The sequence below is a fragment of the Bidens hawaiensis genome, unplaced genomic scaffold, assembly GCF_021521415.1.
Source record: "Bidens hawaiensis isolate Kalapana, Puna unplaced genomic scaffold, B.hawaiensis_p1.1 tig00082865_1, whole genome shotgun sequence".
Lineage (NCBI taxonomy): Eukaryota > Viridiplantae > Streptophyta > Magnoliopsida > Asterales > Asteraceae > Bidens > Bidens hawaiensis.
The window spans coordinates 12,465-34,724 of record NW_027503926.1 but is presented as its reverse complement, the minus strand read 5'-3'; the positions used below and the strand labels follow the sequence as shown (position 1 = coordinate 34,724).

General features: G+C 32.3%; 2 protein-coding genes and 1 long non-coding RNA gene across 3 annotated transcripts; all 3 read left to right on the top strand.

Annotated features, from left to right (window-relative positions):
- Window positions 1-1,554: 1,554 nt before the first annotated feature.
- LOC143607482 (xylose isomerase-like) lies at window positions 1,555-6,334 on the top strand. Its single transcript, XM_077082918.1, has 21 exons — window positions 1,555-1,701; window positions 1,768-1,821; window positions 1,903-2,028; window positions 2,117-2,191; window positions 2,666-2,795; window positions 2,888-2,979; window positions 3,073-3,123; window positions 3,991-4,067; window positions 4,161-4,215; window positions 4,299-4,400; window positions 4,497-4,548; window positions 4,650-4,695; window positions 4,781-4,836; window positions 4,967-5,018; window positions 5,178-5,257; window positions 5,373-5,443; window positions 5,564-5,604; window positions 5,701-5,800; window positions 5,876-5,947; window positions 6,011-6,088; window positions 6,177-6,334. Exons 2-21 carry the CDS (start codon window positions 1,768-1,770, stop codon window positions 6,210-6,212), a joined length of 1,446 nt encoding a protein of 481 aa, XP_076939033.1. The 5' UTR covers window positions 1,555-1,701; the 3' UTR covers window positions 6,213-6,334.
- A 1,271-nt stretch (window positions 6,335-7,605) lies between these two features.
- Window positions 7,606-7,986, top strand: LOC143607484 (uncharacterized). The gene is made up of 3 exons (XR_013148977.1): window positions 7,606-7,655; window positions 7,736-7,774; window positions 7,848-7,986. It is a non-coding gene; the product is annotated as an uncharacterized LOC143607484 (long non-coding RNA).
- A 1,032-nt stretch (window positions 7,987-9,018) lies between these two features.
- LOC143607483 (ADP-ribosylation factor 1-like) lies at window positions 9,019-9,790 on the top strand (the record flags this gene model as incomplete). Its single annotated transcript, XM_077082919.1, has 4 exons — window positions 9,019-9,171; window positions 9,266-9,313; window positions 9,425-9,555; window positions 9,673-9,790. Coding segments are annotated over 4 exons (366 nt in total), but the record flags the coding sequence as incomplete, so codon positions are not given.
- Between the last annotated feature and the right edge of the window lie 12,470 nt (window positions 9,791-22,260).

Below are 22,260 nucleotides of genomic sequence, written 5' to 3'. Positions count from 1 at the left end.
CTCCATCATAGTCTAAAATAATTAAATTGGCAACATATAAGTAGCTTTCAGTTTACCCTATCTTTACAACAAATCACATGTCAGAGACATAAGTTTTGTTTACATGACCCTAGAATATAATGTGTTTTGGGCTGTAATACATGACCAACCGGTCATATTCAACATGGTTAACACTCTTACAACTTGATCACTACTTGACCACCATATTTATACGATTAAAAACATGTTAAATGTATCGTGTTCGTATATACAAAATTAAGTGTGTAAATTAGGCCCAAATTTTTGACACAACTAAACATAGTGGCACAACATATTTATCTCATAATATAAAGGTACATTATATTTGATTAGGGTGACAATTTTAATCCAAACCCTTTTAAATGAGTCAATTTAAGTTGTTTTAAAAGTTAAATAAGTTGGTTTGGGTAAAATGTTTTAACTAAATGGGTCAAGATGAGTCATTTGAAATTCCATCATTTTATTTTCGGGTCAAAATGGGTCGACAAGTTCAAAGAAATGGGTTGATGTGGGTTATTGTCCTAAGGAAATGTGACAAGTTTCGGATCGGAACGGGTTTTCGTACAAGACAGGTTTCGGCACGAAACGGGTTTCAGATTGGAACGGGTTCGGTTCAGGTTTCAAGTCAACACGAGTTTTCACCCGTGACGTGTTGGGTTTTGGTTTCTTTTGTTTCTTTCTGGTCGATTCCAGACTCGTTTTTGTTCGTTTTTTCAGTTTTGTTTTTGTTCAGTTTGAGTTCTTTTAGTTTCGTTTTGATTGATGTGGTTCGGTTTTGGCTTTTTGTTTCTTTGTTTCATTTTCCGTCGATTCTTTCGGTTTCGATTCGATTCTAGATGGTTTTTTTTTTTTTATGGAATGAGGAAAACGTATAAAACATTTTAGTGTTTTTACTTTTTTTGTTTATGATTTATATTTTGAATTATAGTTTTTTTATTATTATTTTTGAATATTTTTTTGAGGGTTTTTTGATCTTAATAGAAAACCTCTCAAAAAAAATTCAAAAAAAATAATTAAAAAATCATAACTTAAAATATAAGTAAAAAACAAAAAATCTAAAAAAACTAAAATGTTTCCGCCATTATTCTCGTTCAAAAAAAAAATAAGTCATAAAAAAACTAAAATGTTTCCGCCGTTATTCTTGTTCAAAAAAAAAAAAAAAAAAAAAAAAAAAACCTCAAAACCCGGTTTGACCCTAACCTATTTTGAGCCAAACCAAAACAACCCTTTTTTTTAATTGACTCGTTTTGACCCAAACTCATTTTGACTCATACTCGTTTGACCCATGACTCATTTCAACCCATGACTCGTTCAACCCAACCCATTTACCACCTCTATATTTGATACAATACCACTCTTAATAAATTTATATCGAAACGAATTATATATTATTGTAAATTGTATAAGAATTTAAAGTTATATCTTGAATAAAAGTCTGAGAAAATAAAGAAAAGGAGAAACAAAATATCTTGATAAAGAAAACGTTATCATAAATTTAAAAACAAGATAAAAAAACATTATTATATAGGTTCAAAACATTAAAAGGATCCCACATCACTTGTGAGTCTGCATCCTTATCTCCATCATTAATATTTTTAAGAATACCAAACAACCTGCGGGTGTCTGCTGCAACAAATCTACATCTAATTTCATTCTAGAAACCCTATCAAAACCATTAATCAGGTCTCTTCTTGATAACCAATTTCAATTCTTTCCGATCTAAAATTGCATTCTGGGTTATTGAATGAGATGAAGAAGTTCTTGCTGTCTTTTATCTGCTTCACTGTGATCTCTAAATCAGTGGTAAATTGTTTTGCATGTCTTCCCAATTATGGGTTCTTGTTTTTTTTTTCAGTTATAAAATTAATTATTTTGATTTGGTAGATTTGTGAACCACCTACATGTCCTGCTACTAATCTTGGTGGTGGTGGTGGTGGTGATTGTGGTTTTGAAGATTCCGGTGAATGGGAAGGAGAATTATTTCCTGGGATTCCTAAAATTAAGTATGAGGTAATGGAACCCACTATTATTATTATTAGTTTTTTTTTTTTTTTTTTGATGAATTTTTTGTTATAAATTTGATGATTGTTTCGTGTAGGGGCCGAGTAGCAAGAACCCGCTTGCGTATAAATGGTACAATGCTAACGAGGAGATTCTTGGGAAGAATATGAAGGTTAGTTTTTTTTTTTTTTAATGTAGCTTTTGGTTTAGTTAATTTTAAAGATTATTTTAAAGTTTTTTGATCTAGTGAATTTTAAAGATTGTACCTTTTGATTTAGGGAATTTGAAATATTATATTAGCTTGGTCCTTAGGGCTGTTCAAAAAGCTGCTCGCAGCTCGCTCACAAAACCTTTCTTTGTAAAGGAGTTGAGCCGAGCTGGCCCGAGCCAAGCTGATCTTGGCTCGTTTAGCTGGCTTGTTGGATAGTTAAAAAATCTAAGCCGAAATTTTAACCTATATAAAATTATAACATTTTTAGTTTATTAATTATGCATTATATGCACTTTAAAATAATATCTTTCATCCTGGCTCGGCTTGGCTTGGCTTGGCTTGTTCACAACCCTATTTGTCTTCAAACATTTTTCAATTAATTATAAAGGATCATTGTACATTTATACGACCTTATTGTTTGTTCAACGTATATAGGATTGGTTGCGATTTAGTGTTGCATTTTGGCACACGTTTCGTGGGACTGGGGGTGACCCATTTGGTGCAGCGACTAAGATGTGGCCATGGGAAGATGGTACCAATTCTCTAGGCATGGCTAAACGAAGAAGTAAGATTAACTTTTTTTGAACCTTTAAAACACTACTTTATATGTATATTTTTGCAGGATTTTATACTGATTATATTTTATTTTTGTTGCAGTGAGAGCTAACTTTGAGTTTCTTGAAAAACTTGGAGTGGACCGATGGTGCTTTCATGATAGAGATATTGCCCCCGATGGTAGAACATTAGAGGTAACTTTACTCATAATATTTTCTTAATACTTAATATATATTTTATTGTATAAAATCTTATTATATTGGTTGACAATTTTATTATCTTTGTAGGAAACTAATGCAAATCTGGATGAAATTGTAGCTCTTGCAAAAGAACTTCAGGTAATTTTAAACCTGTAAACGAACCGAACATTCATTGAACTGTTCACGAACCGTTTAGTGGAAAGTTTGTTTATAATCATTTATTCAATACATAAACAAACATGAACAAATTTTTTGTTGATTTAGTTAAATGCACGAACATGAACTCATGTCTCGTGTGCTCATTTGTGTTTGTGAATGTTCGCGAACGTTTGTTCATATTCGTTCATTTACGTCCGTTTTTTTGGTTTTATATGTTCCTTTATTTAGATATTCGTTAATATTTTCTAGGCCCACTACAATTTATCATAGTTTTAAGAAATTAAAATATTGCCAATCAAAATTTAATCTAGTTTTATTAATGATTTAGGCCGACATATGTTTTTTTAGAGCTGAGGGTCTCTCTGGAAGCAACCTCTTTATCCCATTGGATAGAGGTACTCTTTATCCCATTGGATAGAGGTACGGTGTGCCTACACCCCACCCTCCCTAGACCCTACTTATAGCTTACTTAGCTATTGGTGGGATTCCACTGGGTATGATTGATTGATTGATTGTCCAACATATTGATGCTCGTTCATCTGTGTTATGTTTGTTCATTTGTGCTCGTTTACGTTTGGACCGTTTGTTTGTACTAATAACAAATGAACATAAATGAACACAATCATTTTATAAATAAACCAACACGAACAACAAACTCTGTTTGTCTAGTCTTTGCGTTCAACTGTTGGTTTTCTGTTAAAGTAAAACAAACGGACACAATTGCGCTCATTTGGTTCATTTACAGCCCTTGGTAATTTCTCTTGGTTTAATATAAATTTCAGCCTGTATTCTATCAAAACGTAATTAATCAATTCTTTTTATATAAACTAATTCACATTTTCTCAGGGGACCAAGATTCGTCCTTTATGGGGCACTGCTCAATTATTCATGCATCCCCGCTATATGCATGGTGGTGCCACCAGGTAATTTTTTAAAATATTATTATTTTCAAGATGTTAGTTTTAAAATGTATTTAATTAATTATAAATCTAACTTTACTTCGTATATCATCACAGCCCTGAAATTGGAGTCTATGCATACGCTGCAGCGCAAGTTAAGAAAGCAATAGAGGTCGGTAATTAGTCAGTCAATTAAATGAAATAAATATTTTTTGTTGATATAATATTATTGTGCTAATTATTATATAAAAGCAGGTTACACATTATCTTGGGGGTGAAAATTATGTATTTTGGGGTGGTCGTGAGGGTTATCAGACTCTTCTCAATACTGATATGGAAAGAGAACTTGATCACATGGTAAGATTATAACTAAAAAACAATAATAGTAACCGTTTTTTTAAATTGAGTTGTTTTAGTAATGCTACCAAACACGATAATTTTGCTTGTTTGCAGGCACGATTTTTTGAAGCTGCTGTAGCTTATAAGAAGAAGATTGGATTCACTGGTAATTTAAACAATCAGTTTTAGAAGCATTAAAGTAACTAGATTTTGTCAGTCACAAGTTAATTATATGTATGTTAACTTTACTTTTTTACTTGTTTTCAGGAACGCTTCTTATTGAGCCTAAGCCTCAAGAACCAACAAAACACCAGTAAGATATTATCTACTTTTTTCAGAAAAATAATCAACCTGCTATTTTTTGTTATTCTCATGAGTTCACATGATTATGTTGTCAGGTATGATTGGGATGCTGCCACAGCAGCTAATTTCTTACGAAAATATGGACTTACAGGTAATATTATATTCATTTTATATAAAAAAGTTTAATTGTAAAAGTATCAAAGATTGTGACTACAATATGCTATTATAAAATCAATTGCAATAGTTGTCAGTTAGACAATTCTTATTATTAATCACTGCAGGTGAATTCAAATTGAACATCGAATGCAACCATGCTACTTTATCCGGGCACAGGTGTGTGACAAATTGTATTTATTTATTTTTTAATATTTCAGTTCATTTAAAAAAAGTGGATAGAAGAATAGCCTTTAATATTTCACAGTCAAATTACAACTTTACTATTTAACTTTCATGAGGTTTGATTTTTATTTTTTTATTTTTTCTATTTTGCAGTTGTCATCATGAACTTGAAACTGCAAGGATCAATGGGTTACTAGGAAATATTGATGCAAACACCGGTGACCCTCAAGTTGGTACGATATTGACATTAAGCTACTTTGTTTGATTGTATTATTATTATTATTATTATTATTATTATAATGTTTGTGTAGTTATTTAAACTTTGACTATTTTTTTTATTCATAATAGGTTGGGATACAGATCAGTTTTTGATGGATGTTAATGAAGCCACTTTAGTTATGCTTAGCGTTATCAGAAATGTAAGTAAAGTTGCATCTTTTACTTTGAAATAGACTTCTTTGACCATCTGTCAAATATCTAGAAAACTTTAAATATTAAATAAAGTCAAAAGATGCTAAGATATGTATCTTTTGTTTCAGGGTGGACTTTCGCCTGGCGGGTTCAATTTTGATGCCAAATTGTGAGTTTTCACATAGTAACAAGTCACATTGCTTCATATTTTTTATTATAAAAAGTAATAGATTTTTTTTTTAAACTGATGTTACGTGATTCACAGGCGAAGAGAGAGCACAGACGTGGAGGACTTATTTATTGCTCATATAGCTGGAATGGATACTCTTGCACGCGGTCTTCGTAATGCTGCAAGATTGATTAAGGTACTACATTCTCGTATTTTAGTTTTTAATTTTTATATTTGTCTTACATGAGGTCATATTATTCTTTTATTAAAGGATGGTTCTTTGGATGAGCTTGTTCGTAAGAGATATCAGAGCTTTGATTCAGAGCTCGGTGCCCAGATTGAGGTAATCATCCGATTCCCATGTTAACATAATTTGGCCCGTGTTTAAAGTCTTGTTTTTTTTCAGGCTGGAAAAGCTGATTTTGAGTTGCTAGAAAAGAAAGCTATGGAATGGGGAGAACCTCTAGTTCCTTCTGGCAAACAGGCAATTAACTAATTTAATATATTTTTTGTAAATGTTTTTATTTTTTATTATTTTAAGGATGGCGATTATTGATTTTTCTAACGTGCAGGAACTTGCGGAGATGATCTTCCAATCAGCAATGTAGGTTAGAAGTTTTCCGGTAGGAATTCGTAGGTTAAGATGTTGAAATAAGAAGTTTTCGTGCAACGCATCTGTATATTTGATCGCTTAATAGATATTTTGCATGATATGAATAATTAAGTTGAGCACTGTGTTGGTTAGCCTTTAAGTCCAATCAAAATCCATGCAAGTGAAAGGTAAGGTGGAATTTTAAGTGTTGAAGAAAAAAGAGTTGCCGGTGTGATCATTGCGTTAAAATACGGAGTCATTATGTATATTGGTTTGTTATTTAAATAGATCTTAAAACCTAGATACTGTATCTAATAAATAAAGATTTAAGACGATGTTGTCAGCCACATTTGGTCTAATGGTATCTGAGTGTGTAATAGGATCTTCCTCTGTTGAAAATTGAAGGATCAAATCTTGTAGTATGTGAATTAGATATAAAGTAAGTGAGTTAGATTTAGGAGTAGACACAAGTGAAAAAAAGTAGTTATAGGTGCTAAATAAATCATAAGTTTGAGATCTTTTACCATCATATGATCAATATCCATATTGTTGTTAAGTGTGCTTAGCCAGAAGGCACTTGTTTGTTTTATCTAAGCTCTTTTATTAAGATCTAAAGGTAAAGTGGTGATCAAAACAAAAACAAACATAAAGACACATAAATCAATACATAACATAAGAGTATTCAAAATTATAATTCCAAAATATTCATCTAAAACAAGTTTTATAAGATGATCCAAATAAATAGTTCAAACAAGTTTCACGAGATTCCAATACCAAAAAAAAAACCTTGTGAAGTGTTGGGTTCCGTCTCTTTGTTCAAATACGTGTTGGGCAAGCCAAAACTTGAATGATATCGGATTAATCGCAGCCCGATGATCCACACATACTACTAAAATACAAATCCATGTAAAGTGTCTGTATATCAACAAGTACAAGGAATCAATCTCTTTGTTCAATACTCATAGAAACATAAATTATAAAAAAATTAGTAAGAATCAATTTAAAGAAATTATATTGAAACGTTGATTAAAAAAAAGTTACACGCAATTTACCATTTCAACCTCCCAAAATGGAGGGTGTTGTTTTTTCATTCCAATAGCAAATTTGGTATTTCATATAGAAGGCAGTGGAAAAATCATCCATGGAATTACTAATTTAATTTTATCGAAACCTCATGAATCTGTTAACCAATCCTCCAATTCTCCGCTTCAAAGGTACGCCTCTTCTTTCGTCTCAATCAATTACTTGCCTTCATGTTGATGTATGTCAGTAATTCTGAATTCAAGTTAATGTCTTTTTGTTTTCTGTTAATTAGGGTTTCAATATTTGCCTATATAGATTTGGGGAAATCTGGTCCGGTAGAATAGACTAGATGGGGCTCGTGTTTACTAGACTGTTCTCTTCGCTTTTCGGATACTTGTTCTCGGTCTAGACAATGCTGGCAAAACCACTATACTCTGTATCATCTCATCTTTTACTCCCTCTAATATGTTACTATGCAAGTTGAGTTTGTGTACTGATTGCTCATGTGTCATGCAGATCGCCTTCAGATGGGTGAAGTTGTCTCCACTATTCCAAGTAGGCTTTTTTAATCTTGTTATTTGGATTTCGTCTAACTGAATGTGTGGACTGATTTCGAGTTTCTGTGCAGCGATCGGGTTTAATGTAGAGACCGTGCAATACAACAACATCAAGTTTCAAGTCTGGGATCTCGGTATGTATGCTGATTGTTCTTGATTTGGATTTCTTGCTATATTTTTGGTTAATTTGGTAGTTGTTGACCCCGGCTATATGTGCACTTATCATTTGGATAATATTGGATTTGGTTGGGAAGTATACAGATTAATAATAAGAATCATGTTCTAGTTAAATTTGACATATTCTCAACCAATATCATTACATGCGCTGATATGAGATAATATAAAGAATGCAGCAGCACCATGATCGATAATGCAGTTGCTTACTAGTTATAATAAGCTTGAATACCCTTAGTTAAGGCTGCCAAAACAATATACTAGCTTTTGTGCAGTTTAACAGATGGTATATATTTAATCAAATAAGTTTTACAGGTGTACGTAAATCATAGGGTTTAATTTAGAGATTAAAACCTTTAAAAAACTCAAGTTTCCAAACCTGGGAGGCTGGGACAAAATGGTTGTTTTTATTATTGTGATATCACACTCTGGAATGTTCTCATATTATTTAGCTTTATCATAGAAAAACTGCAATCAGTTGAATGCGTAAAATCAAACATGATCTTTAATTTTACCATTTTTCATTTAATTTCAACTTTGATGACATATATTAATTAATAGTACGGCTTAAAATCTTCGGGGTAAGATGGATTAATAGGCTGCGATTTTGTATTTGTGAAGCTTGCTTGAACACCATAATTGGAGTTTATGTAAATTTTGTAGCTGTAAAATGTTAGGCCATTTATATGTTTGAAAGTTCAAGCTTACATCAGAATCCTAAATAAAGGGAAATACCAAAGACAAAGAATCTAACAGTTGTTTTAAGAATTATGATACGTATATACTTTCATATGATTACACTTGGAACACTTTGGTTAATTTCATTGGTCTTCCAGAAAATTTTTGAAACATGTAGACTTGTTGTCATCTAATTTTTTTTGTCATATCTATCAAAATTTCCTGCCTTTGCTTGTTTTCATTTAGAAAAATTCATTTTATCTGTTTACTGTTTTTCCTTGCTGATACAATGTTTTTATGATACAGGTGGGCAAACTAGCATCCGGTAGCCTTAGTATCTTCTCAAATTACATACCATATTCTAATCCGAATCGCTAATCGTATTTTTTAATATTTCTAATCATTTTTATAAAATTATCTCAATATTTCAGGCCATACTGGAGATGCTATTTTCCAAATACTCAAGCCATAATATATGTCGTCGATTCCAGTGACACGGAACGACTAGTAATTGCAAAAGAAGAGTTTCATGCAATTTTAGAGGTATTTCTTTTCAAATATCACAACAATGGTTTTTCTTAATTTCCTTCTTTTTACAGTTTTTTCTAAAATATCTGTATTGTGTTTAACATAATAGGAAGAGGAGTTAAAAGGTGCTGTGGTTCTCATATTTGCTAACAAGCAGGTTTCACACTTTAACATTTCACACAACCAATATAAATCTGCCAATATTGTAAATAAATTATCATCATTATTATCAAATAATTGATATTATTTTTCTTACATTAATATATAGGATCTACCTGGTGCGCTTGATGATGCTGCCGTAACCGAATCCTTGGAATTGCAAAAAATAAAAAACCGTCAATGGTCAATATTTAAAACTTCTGCAATCAAAGGAGAAGGTCTCTTTGAGGGTTTAGACTGGTAACTTCAATTCTAGTCATATATTTCTCACTGAGACCCTTTAATACATATAGTATAATATTTTATTATACATAATGAAACAGTAAAACTTATGGTTTTATATATTAATAATGGCAGGTTGAGCAACACACTTAAGTCTGGGGGTGGCTAAAGCTAGGAGTTTGTGAGTTGGTAGTTCATTGATATTGATATGGTGTTTAATTAGGTATGAGAGGCATAATCTGTTTTGGAGGCCAAATACTATTATTGAACCATTTTGATTAGTTTTTGTATACTTGTTTTTGAAATATTTTCCCCATGAAAAATGAATATCGTGTAAGTTGGCTGTGTGCTTATCTTTACTGGCAGATGTGTGTATGGAAACTAATGAGGTTTTGTAATTGCTCACCGAATTTGTTTCTGGAGAGGAAAGGAAAACTCAAGTCGTATTTGCTCGTTCCGGCTCTGTTGTTTATTAAAGAACTTTCTATGTTTCGTTTGTATATTGTGGACGAGTTTCATATGTATCAGAAAGGTAGAAAAAGTTGATACTGTGACATTTTTATAACTAAGGTAAAAACATGTCACTTTTGTAATTAACGTAGAAACAAGTATTTATAAACGAGTCCTAGACGTTTTTGGTAGGTGCCAACTAATTAAAGACAACTAGGGGGATCAAAAAATGTTAAAAAAACCAATTCGAATACCCTATTTTGGGTGTTAAAAAAACCATATTTTCAGGTTTTTTTGGCTTTTTTCTAGGTATTTTTCGGGTATAAATTGAATTTTTTAAAAGTTTGCAATTTAAGAGGTACTTTTCGGGTATTATTAAGTATTTTTTGGTATACATCTGGCATTTGAAATACCCAGTTTCGGGTATTAGAAAAACCCGGTTCCGGGTATGGAACCGGTTCGGTTTTTCAGGTATTTTCGGGTACAAATCGTGTCCGGTTCGGGTTCGGGTTTTAGTACCGAAATGCATACCCTATCCGTACCCTATGGGTAGAGTCGAGTGCGGGTTCGGTATTAAAAACCTAAGTATTAAAAAACGGTTTCGGGTTCAGGTTTTTTGTGCTCCTCTAGAAATAATAAGGTTAACATTTTCCTAATCCTTTTTAGATTTTGTCGTTCGGCTGTAAAAATTGAGACTATATAAACTTTTGTTACACATACTTATAACTGTTCTTTGGGTAATTTAATCGGGTTTCGGGTTGTTCGGGTCGGGTTATTCGGGTGCATAAAGGCAATTGACCCAAGAACCGACTCAAATAAGTTCGGGTTGAACGGGTCGGGTTGATTCGGGTCGGGTTTCGGGTTTAACAAGTAAAAAAACAACTTTCACAAAATCATAAATATATAAAACCAATATATCATAATTTAAAGAACATCTAGTATACAAATATAAAACACTAGTTTGAGGCTTGTGTATTACACATGTAATTGATAAAAGTTCTAAACTTTAGCCATTAAATAAAATTCAGTCAACAAAATTATCATATATTGTTAAATACAATTACAATTTATATTAAAATTGTAAAAATTACATAATAACTAAGGTTACACAAATATAACACAAATAAGTAAAAAACTTCCGTGTACACTACATTTGTTGTATTGGTTCGTATACATTGTTTATCAAATATCAAAATCTTTAATCCATACCTGCTTGTAACACTTGATAAGGTGACATGTAGGTTTGCGTATAACTCTTGATGTAGCCACATATAGTTGTTCGTGTGACAAATAAGGTTTTTTCAAGCACGTACCAAATTACCAACCCTAAATAATGATAATATATCCATGAAACTAACAAAAAAAATATTCATACACATAAAATATCATACCTTTTAAACAATTAATATTATGTCATTTGAGATCATCAGTTTATTTTTATCCAAAAAAACATGATTATCCCAAAAACATATTACCTGAACATTGACGACATAATTATCCTTAGAATCTTTATAATCTGAAATTGATTGATCATGATAAATTTGTTGTTATTAATATTCTATGTATGACAAAATTTTAATTGATTTTATATTTTACAATTAAAAGTTGTATAATCAAACAACATACATAATCAAAAATTAATATATAACAAAACGATTTGTTTCATTTCATATGAATGTAATTCATAGGAGAATGACAAAGACATACCAACCTTAAAGCCATTTTTTGAATAACAGTGATTATTCTGAGTCAGCATATTAGAAGATGTGAAGTTGCATAAGTGAAGCTAGTGACTCTTATTTATAATAGTTCAAAGTACTGGTTAATATTATGGAAAGTTGTTGGAATACTTAATTAATCGATATATATATATATATATATATATATATGATGAGTATCATTACAGAATTGTAAATGTTTAAGAACTTGAAGGAACCCTTGAAAACTAACGTTTTTTATGAAAAATTTTGTATTTAATATTATTTAAGTGCAGCTTTATCATTTTTTATATTTATATTTACGATTATAATTTTAAAAATTAGTTTTTATACATATCTATGTTTTGTTTTACACTTTTGTAAATTTGTTTATACATAAATTTTACACATATGTAAACTTGTGATTAATATATGTAATCAACAATTTTTATATAAAATATGATAATACTACACTTAAATCATGTTAATATATAAAAAAAAATTTTAAAATGTTTGGTTGTTTAGAGTTCTTAATTTTTTTTAGAGTTCTATTAACAACTTATAGAGAAAAAAAGAAGAAGAAGCAAAGATTTTCAATTTTATGAAAGCATGATAAATGATTTTTAACATGATCAACTATTTTTTTTCAATTAATATTAAAATGAAATATCCTAGAAATGTAAAGAGGAACATGATCAAGTTACAAATAATAAGAAAAATAATAAATATTCCTATTAAGTTATGTTATAATTAAGTGTGAATCTTAATGACTTTTTTTAGCATATTGAATAATAATGTTATGAATATACACCATAATAAACAATTTAATTATGATTAACCAACAAAAAAACACAAATGTAACCCAAAATTGTTGTATTTATATAAAGATATAATTAATAAGTTAATAAAATATTGAAATTATGTAAAAACTTAACAAAAACGATATTCTTTGAATCTAGGTTTCAATATCTTAAATGATTTTTGGAAAACGAAATCAGTGGATGAGTTTGAAACAAATTTTTTGGTTTAAAATTTTGAATTTGAATGTTTTTAATTAAATAATTTGTATTATAAGACATATTAAAGTAAATATATTTAAATGTATAAAAAAATATAAATCAAGTTATAAAAATATATGTTTTGAAACATTTTTGTATGAGTTATAGAAGAAAATATTGAAAACTAAATATTGATTTTCTTACTGCTAAAACCCTTTATATTACACAAAAAGTCAAATAAATAAATCAAAAGGTCAAATAAATAAATAACATATAGTTCATATAGTAAATCGTTATACATATGAATTGTAATTATAATATTCAAGTTCATAGAATTAATTAAAACTAAACACCAAGATTTATGTAATATGCACTCTCTATGTTTGCAATATTTATATAAAAATTTTGGAGAAAATTAAGAACATATACATTTTCCTATGTTCAAATGCTTATGAGAAAATTTTAAATAAAAATTTGAAACCAATCTTTATATAAAATATTATGCATTGTTGCTCAAATCCTAGTTTAAAAACAATTTGTAGTTTATTACCATACAAATCCAAATTCTTAGAATGATGTGCCTTTATTTTTTTTTAATTCGCAATTACCTGCGACTTGAAAATTTTATTATAACAGGCTTACAATTTCAATGTTGAAATTTCCTTATTTTCTTATCTACCATTATTGTTAATGAATGAATCTAATAGGAGTAACCTTTAATAAAAATAAACTTGAATTCATATATTGAAATAATTTAAAGATAAGGGGCCATATATTGAAATATGTTGAAAAAAAGATGAGGATAACTATATGATTGACAAGTGGTAAAATTAAGTAGTATTTTATTAGAATAGATAGATGATTGAATATATCATTAGTATAGAATTTGATTATAGGACAACCAACGTAGACATTCAGTTACAAATTGATTATAGAGCGAATAATTTGAACATAATTAGTATGGAACATAATATAAAACATGCTTATATACATTATTATCTTGAATCAACTAGAACAAAAACAAAATTTCTGTCAAACTACTAATGTTATTGTGTTGCTTCTGATGGAATCGAAAATAAAAAATAATTGATCAGTTATCAATACATATAAATAGATTAAATACCATTTAGTATTTAGGGATCATTAAATTGATTTTGAGGATGATTAACGCATGTCGAGTAATAGTACCTTAAATGGCGCTACAGTGATATACGCATGCTGAAGTTATAACATCGCCACGTCCCTTGATTAACCTACTTCGGGTTATTCGGGTCAACAAGAATTTGGGGATTTCAACCCAAATAGTTAATCTCGGGTTCGGGTTAGATGTTTAAACAAGTTGGATAGATTTGGGTCGGGTTTGTGGGGTGTTGGGTCGGGTTTCTTATTCGGGTACGGTTAAAAAATACACCCCTACTTGTAAATAATTATATGCTTGTTTCATAATTCATATAAGCATGATAGCCAAATATTATGTTTCCGTCAACATTATAGCATTCATCATCGAGTACGTCATTGGTTTAAGTAATTATTGATAGGAAAAAGTCTTATGCACGAGTAGAGTTGGATCCATGAATCTTTTCCAATGAATCCATTTTTTTGTTGTTGTAGAGTTGTCTTTCAACTCGACGTCTGAATTTTTAGGACTGTAGAATCACATAGTAAAAATACAATGTTGTTAAATACATTAAAAGTAAAAGTTCTTCAAAAACCATGGCAATATAAAAGATTTACTAATTCATAAACTTTGTACAAATCCTCTTAGAAAATAGTTTGTTTTTCTTTTTCAAAACAAGATGAACGTTTAACTTTAAATTAATAACAAAAAATCTTTAAAATCAATTTTAAGAAGATGATAAATTGGAAAGGAAGAAAATAGATAGGGTTTATGTAATCGCTATACGTGTGTAACACAAAAAACAATTTTATTTTAATTAACGGGTTTGCTCAAAACTAAAGATACCCAAAGCCTTTCTAAACGTCAATATGCCATTTTCTTCTTTCTCATAATACTATTCTATTAAGAACGAATCAATGTCCGAGATCCCTTAACGAAGAGCGCTCGTGGACACCAGTGAACAAGGATGAGGTCAACCCTTCAGTTAGTAGCCTAGTCTGTATCTGCAACAAGCACACGCGAGGCAAGGGAAGGTAGTTGCGGGAGCTTAGATCCTGATGATAAAGATACCGAAGCAGCCCAATATTATAATTAATATTATCGAATGAGAATATATTTTACGAAATAGAAATCATGTGTAAAGTTAACAAAAAAAAAAGAAGTTAATTTTGTATTAATATCCAACATAGATCAGATATTTCGGAATCTGCATGATATCTGAATTCAGATATTTTGAAGTGACAACGGAAGTGTCCTTTCTGGATATGAAGAGCTAGTTGACTTTAAATTCATATGTTGTTACTTTCTATTTTAAATTAATTAACCCTTGAAAGTACATAGATTTGCCATAAAATCAAAAGATTTGCAACTTTTTAGTGTTAGTAGAATTTCAGACAGTCGTCTTCTTAGAACTTGGTTCTCTCTCTCTCTCTCTATATATATATATATTCTATTGCGTCGTTACTTAACTTAGTAAACACGTACAAAAGATAAGAGAATCCAACTAACTGCTTATGTGTAAAATCAAAATTAAGCATGCATCTTACTTAATTTTAGTCTTAGGTAATCTATTTTTCTTGACGCATAATGTAAACACAAAGATTAGAGGATACAATTAATTCCTTGTTTGTAAACTCAAAATTAAATGAGCATCTTACGAAGTTGAAATTGATGGCGATAGACCAAATTTGAACTATTAAATGGAAGTGTGAAATATTAATGCATCCACGATTGATACGTATGTTCTAATAGATAAAACAAATTAACCAACATTATCAAAAGCGGATATTTAGATGAAAAAAATTGGTTCTTAAAAAGACAGATATTTAGAAAGAATATAAGTTGGCTCGTTTTCGTCATCCACCAGCCACAGAAAAAACCATCGCATGTCAACAAACTATGTCTTGTTTAACAAAAATGAGATGAGTTCCTTATTCCACTAGTTAAATTTTGAAGAAATATATTCCTTTTTGCAAATTGATTCGATTAGAACAAAAAGGATAAGGTGCATCCAAGTTGATGCAGAATTTATATATGTAATCTATACCTTGATCTGTACTATTATAGCACTGGCATATATTATTCATCTCTTATCTAATGACATATTTTGACACAATTGCAAAAGGGATACATGTATTCAAACTTTATTTGAGGACAATCATAAGAGTGATCGACATATATGCGACACAAACGCTCCCACTGTCCCACTTCAAACCTCAACTTGTTATCAATTCATCATCATAACCCTCAAATATATATGTAACAAAAAGAATTGCATATTCCACTTGCTTCAACTATACATCCATACATACGCTTTGTTTTTTTTTGTTTTTGTTCATAATTAGAACTTTGAAAATATATGTGCAGGAATGGCGATATTAAAGGAAAATAATTAGTCAACACAATCAAAAGAATTAATACTCATAATATGTTATACAAACCTTGACACTGCTTTTACCTAATTTATATATACAAATCCCTCGTGTAAGTAAATGCTCTCATTTCCCTATTGTAAAATGCCTATATATGGCTTGTATTATGTATAATGAAGAATATATATAATCTACAGTATCAAAAACTATTATACAGCTTACGTCAATCCAAATAAATAATGCAAGTCTCCATCGATCTTTGCCTAGTTGCAGCATTATTTTTGTTTCCTATAACACTTGATCACCACAAACTTCAGATGTGGGATTCCATTACTGTTTTCGAGGATTTGTGGTTGGTATGAGTGGTGTTGAGGATGGAGAATTATATCGACTCGCTTTCAACAGTACTGAAGTAACATGCATGACCACTCCGCGTGCCATGAGTTCGTGTACACTCATGGGTTGTCCTACAATTGTGCATAATTGAGCACCGACAGCAAATATTTTCAAGCCCACTTTACTAAGATTATAACATTAAAAAACAAAGAAGAAATTGTTGATCAAGCTTTACTTGCACTTTTTCACCTTTATTGATTAAAGTTAGATCGAAAAATTGAATATCTGAATCGATGATTGGGTATCATGATAATCTTTTATAATTAGCCAACATGATGGGGTGTTATAAGACGGGAAAAGACAACCCTAGTTTATGAAACAGTGGGCATAGGAAACTTTCGTAAAGTTATTGATGTATAATTATGGCTATGGTCTCTTTAAATATATAAAAGTAATAATTAAATCTAATTATTTGATTAATAATTCAGTATGATGATGTACACTTATAGTGCTAGCAATGTAGAACAGCACTCCCTAGTTGCCGCATCATATATATAAATAAATGGCATATATGATTATGTATAATATTTATAGCTGGCAATTAACGTACAAACTCTAAAGCCCGTGCAAAGCGTACAAATGAAAGAGCAAAATGCGAAAGAACATAATTACACGATAGAGTAATTTAATTACGCTAAATAGCATTATTACTTTCACTTCATTCATCGTGAATCGCGTTAACGCATCTAATCTCTTTGACACTCAAAAGCTTTCGTTGCTCTTCTAACCTCATTCATGTCATATGGTGTTACTTACTTACTTGGGCATTCAGACAGTGGCGAAGCTTGGGCGAGTTCGTCGGAGGGGCCGGACTCAAAATGTATTATAAAAATCATAAATTAGGGGGCCGGCCTCAAATTTTCGGTATAAAACGGGTAAATTTACATTACGTATACAAAATTTCGGACGAATAAAGGGTCGATTTACACTACCGCGCAAAAAACAGGGGGGCCGGGTAAGGAAGCTTCGCCCCTGCATTCAGATCCATCAATTATTCTATGTAGGGATTTAACCCATACTCGAATAGAAGTACGTGTAACATTTGTTGGAAATGAGACACTGAAACTGTAGTGTTAATCACGCATCATCAAAAGTATAGGAGTAGTATTGTAAATAGTTGAAACTATGTTTAGTTATGATTTAATGGTTGTTGTAAAGTCGAGGATCTAGATGTGTCAAATTGGAAGATTATAACTTCCATGTACACATGTCAAGTTATGATTGGTCTATCCATGTAACTTCCATGTACACATGTCAAGTTATGATCGGTCTATGTAATCTATAAATAGGGCCAACAATTGTACGTTTAAATCATTCAATCCAAGTTCAAGTTATTCAATTAATATTGTTCATATTATCTTCTTGTTCATATATTATCTTTAACAATTCAATATTAAAGATCTAGTTTCGGGCCAATAGAAACTACAATGTTCAATCTTGTTGAAAACTCCAACAACTCTAATGACCAGTTTCAGTTGCAAAACATGGGCTTTTGCATGCCGACGAAGCGAACAATGTAACTGATCAATTGCATACCTAATGCATTATATCAAGGAACAATGATTGCCAAGCAACAACTTAGCACTATATAATTGAAGAAGACTGCAGCAAATCAAGTCGTTTTGGTTAAAGCAAGTCCACATGCAGATCAAGTCGTTTTGGTTAAAGCAAGTTCACATGGTCAGTTGTTACCAAGCACAAGGCATGGGTTGCCACATACTAGCTATTAGATCAAGCAGTGGACTGGCGTAGCCAGGATCTTTTTCCTACGGGATTAGAAATTTTTGATGGACGAGCGGCCAATAGAATATTCAGTTTTTTAGTGTTTTTAAGATTTCTTATTAGGTGGTTTTAAATGTTTTAAAAGAAGAATGTTTTTATGACATGCCAGATGACTATATGTAACATCCCGAAATTTCTAGAATAATATTAATTACATTATTTATTGTCAGTGAGAAAGTTTACTCGGGTAAATGGGAAGTAATAAGATTAAGTAGGGGTTAATACGAGTCGGGCTAGTGTTGGGTAATGGATATGGGTTATGTACTTGGGTTAATAAGGAAGAAAGATGGACCATGGGCTCAAGCCCATGATCCATAATTATATAAACCTTAAATTCTCATTTTTCATTCATTTCACATATTCTATACACCACCAAAACACACACTTAGCTCTCTCTCATCCTACTTTCTTTCTTTAAACCGAAACCAAGAAGAAGAATCGATCCCGAACCGAGCTAGCCGTGCACAGCTCAAGAAGGGAATAACCTTTAGCAGTGAACGTAACCGAGTTCAAGTGAGTTTCTAGCCCCACTTCCTTGTTATGTTTTCGGGGCTGTGTACATACTCGATGTGAAGTGTGAATACACTTACCTTAAGTGGTAAGTGTATGCTATAATGTTTGATGTGATATATTTATATATGTTATGAATGGATGTCTGTTGGTGCGTGAATGATCTTCGGATATTGCACGTGTAGACAGGGAAGGTATCGTTAGTCGGTGTGCGAACAATCTTCGGATATTGCGCGTGCCGTCATTCAGGAATGATCCCCAAGTGGTTATTAGTGCGTAAATGTTGTGGTGTAACTTGATTATTATGTAATGACGTAATGATATATAGTGTGTTGTAGACAAGAAAAGGTAGGGCGTGATAGAAGTAGCAGGGGTCTAGTAAGGGTATTAGTGGCATGGCGATAGTACGTGGTAGGGTAAGCCTATGCGTGACTTCGTTATTCAAGTGGCAAAGTGGCATAACGTTATTCGTTATTAAAGTGGCAAAGTGGCAACGTTATTCGTTATTAAGGTGGCTAAGCTGTAGGGGTAAATAAGAGGTTAAGTGGTAGGGTGAGCAGGTCAGATAGTGGATTATGTGTCCTCAAATACGTATTTAATGCATGTAGTAGTTGTATGATAAGTTGCTTGATTAACTAGAACTCACTCAGCGTAGCTGACTTTTTGTATGCACGCAGGTGATTTGACCAAAGAGTTAGCATCAGGATGGCACATAGCATGGATTGAACGGCTGGCATCTGAAGATGGAAGAAATAATGTTTTGTGTCATGGTATCAAAGAAAGGATTTAACGTTGTGTAACGAATGATTGCTGTTTTATATTCCGCGAAAAGTATTAATAAACTCTGATTTGTAGAACTGTGTTTATGAGTAAATCCGACGCTAAAGTAGGGCTACCAGGAACGGGGCCTTACACTATACATGTATGTTGGTATTTTTTGGAGTACTTATTGTGGATGCTCTAACAATAGCGGTTAAAGCAAGTCCATGTGGTCAGTTGTTACCAAGTACGTACATGTTAAAATTACCATATAGAAGACGAATGGAGCATCATTGTTTATCTATAGTTGGACATTGATCGAGTGCTAGAAATTTGTTATGATCGGATCTTATTTTCCATTGAAATACTACTCTCTGTGAAATTTTTTTTACCCTTAAGGCTTCACGCTACGGGGCTCGGATGGGGGCTCCTATGGGGCATTGAAGCCCCTACACACCGCCAAGGGGCGCTCAAGGGTGGGGCGCGCAAGGGGAGACGGCTTCAGAACGACTGGCGCCTTTGAGTGCTTTTTGTGGGCCCTCCTTTTCACACACTCTCACTCTCTCATATGCATATATATATATGTATATATATTGAGGCGGTAAAGGGATTTTAAACCAAAACAGCATTATGGAGAAGGGTTTCGAAGCCCCATTTCTTACGTGACGATGACGTGGAAGCCCACTAATTCAACTAGTTTAAAAACCTGACTGCACTTTATTTTTTTATTTTTTATTTTTTTATCAATTTCGATGACCTGATTCAACCCGTTTAAAATATTGACACCCGATAGACATATGAAGAAAAAAGAAGTTTAATTAAATATATGTTTGTTTGTGTAAATGACGAACTATATAGTGTTGATAATGGTGGTCTATCAACACTCATAGTCATTGCACCCCACTAATGCTGTTGTGTATACCACTCTTGCGTAAAAACATATAATCATTGATTTCTAACCAAGCTAAAGTGATTCTTCCTTTGCTTGCAATCCTTGCATTTTGACTATATAAATTAAAGTTACAATTTTTAAGATGGAAACTATAGAAACCATGCAAAAAGGACACGAAAGTATAACAAAATTTCAAAATTATTTGAATTGATGAATATTTTTTTCATGAAGTCTAAACTATGAACTTTTTCATATTAAAACATTATAATATAAGTATCCTGTTTTTTTATTTATTTAAAAACTCAAAAGATATATAAATAAGTTATCATTCGTTCTTTCTGTTATTTTCCTCACGAAACTGTAAACTTTAATTTTATTTTTGAAAAGTATTGTTCATCATTTAAACAGATCCAACGGAAAAGAAACAAAACATAAATATTTTATTACGAAATTGTTTGATTTCATCAGCATCCATTAACTTTTTTATGATTCCCAAAACCACCATTTTGGCACCCAAATGAGGAAAAAGACAAGGTTTATGATTACAATAAATTATTGGAAGACGGCCAATTAGATCTCCGTTCTCAATATCTTTAAGGCTGAGGGGTGTGGAGCGCTAGAGGGGGCGCGTGAGCCCATCCTCTCGCGCCCCGGGGCGCGAGCACCACACCACCGAGGCGCGAGAGAGAGGGGCGCGAGCGCGGAAAAAGAGGCAGGCGCAAGGCCAGTAGCGGCTGGGAATGGGCGTAAAGTGGGCTTCGGAATGCGTGCATGACCGTTGGGGCTTTATAAATTGAGCCGTTGGCTCTTTAAGTTTATTAAAAAAAAAAAAATTTTTTCTCTATATAAACCAATATCAACCCAATATCACATACCACACCCAAAATCACATAAAATACTTACCACAACCTCAAAAAAACCCAAAATCACCCCATCTTCCAAACCTTTTTTTAAAAACATGGCTGGAAATTGGTACCCAAACCTAGATTCAGATTACAGTTACGACGATTTATGGTCGGCACCGGACCAACCGATGTTTTATTCGGGGTCGCAACAATCATCCGGCTTTCAACCATCCAACATACAACCGTCTCCTAACTTTGTTGTTCCGGAGACACAAGAACCAGAAGGTGAAGCTGCGGGACAAAGAAGACGCGTCCACCGGAAAAAACAAGTTGCAACGGACGGGTCGGGTTCGGCTTCGACTGGAAGGACGAAACGGAAAACCACTCCGTGGTCATCGGATGAGAAGGAAGCCCTGTGTCGGGCTTGGATAGTCATTTCTGATGATCGGCGTTGCGGTAATTGTTTTAACGTTTTTAAAAATGATTTTAAAAAAAAGTTAAATAAAAAAGTTAAATGACTTACAAATTTATTTATGCATTTTGCAGCGGACTACCAAAAGAGCAAGGTCTTTTGGACAAAGGTTAGGGAGATGTTCTATTCGTTCGTTGGGAGTACAGAGCGGAACGCCGATATGATTTCGGGTCGGTGGACCGAAATCAGAAAATTTGTCGGCTTGTTTACTAATCTGTTCAACAGGAACGCCGGTCGTATGAGACCAAGTGGCAGTGACGATTTGGCGGTTTATAATTTCACTGTCGAAGAGTGGAAGCAGGAGTGCCTGCGGAGGTATGGGACGGTGAAGACGTGGGACGGTGTAAAGGTGTGGGAGAGGTTGAGAAGGTGTTCTAAGTGGGTTGAGCTGGTGGCGCCGGACCTTGATGCAGAAGTAGGGCCGAAACGGACT

Excerpts from the sequence above, each read along its gene's own strand:
- LOC143607482 (XM_077082918.1), top strand. The coding sequence starts at position 1,768 with ATGAAGAAGTTCTTGCTGTCTTTTATCTGCTTCACTGTGATCTCTAAA. Across the intron at positions 1,822-1,902 it reads CTGTGATCTCTAAATCAGTG|ATTTGTGAACCACCTACATG; the intron begins GTAAATTGTTTT and ends TTGATTTGGTAG. Across the intron at positions 5,258-5,372 it reads CACCGGTGACCCTCAAGTTG|GTTGGGATACAGATCAGTTT; the intron begins GTACGATATTGA and ends TATTCATAATAG.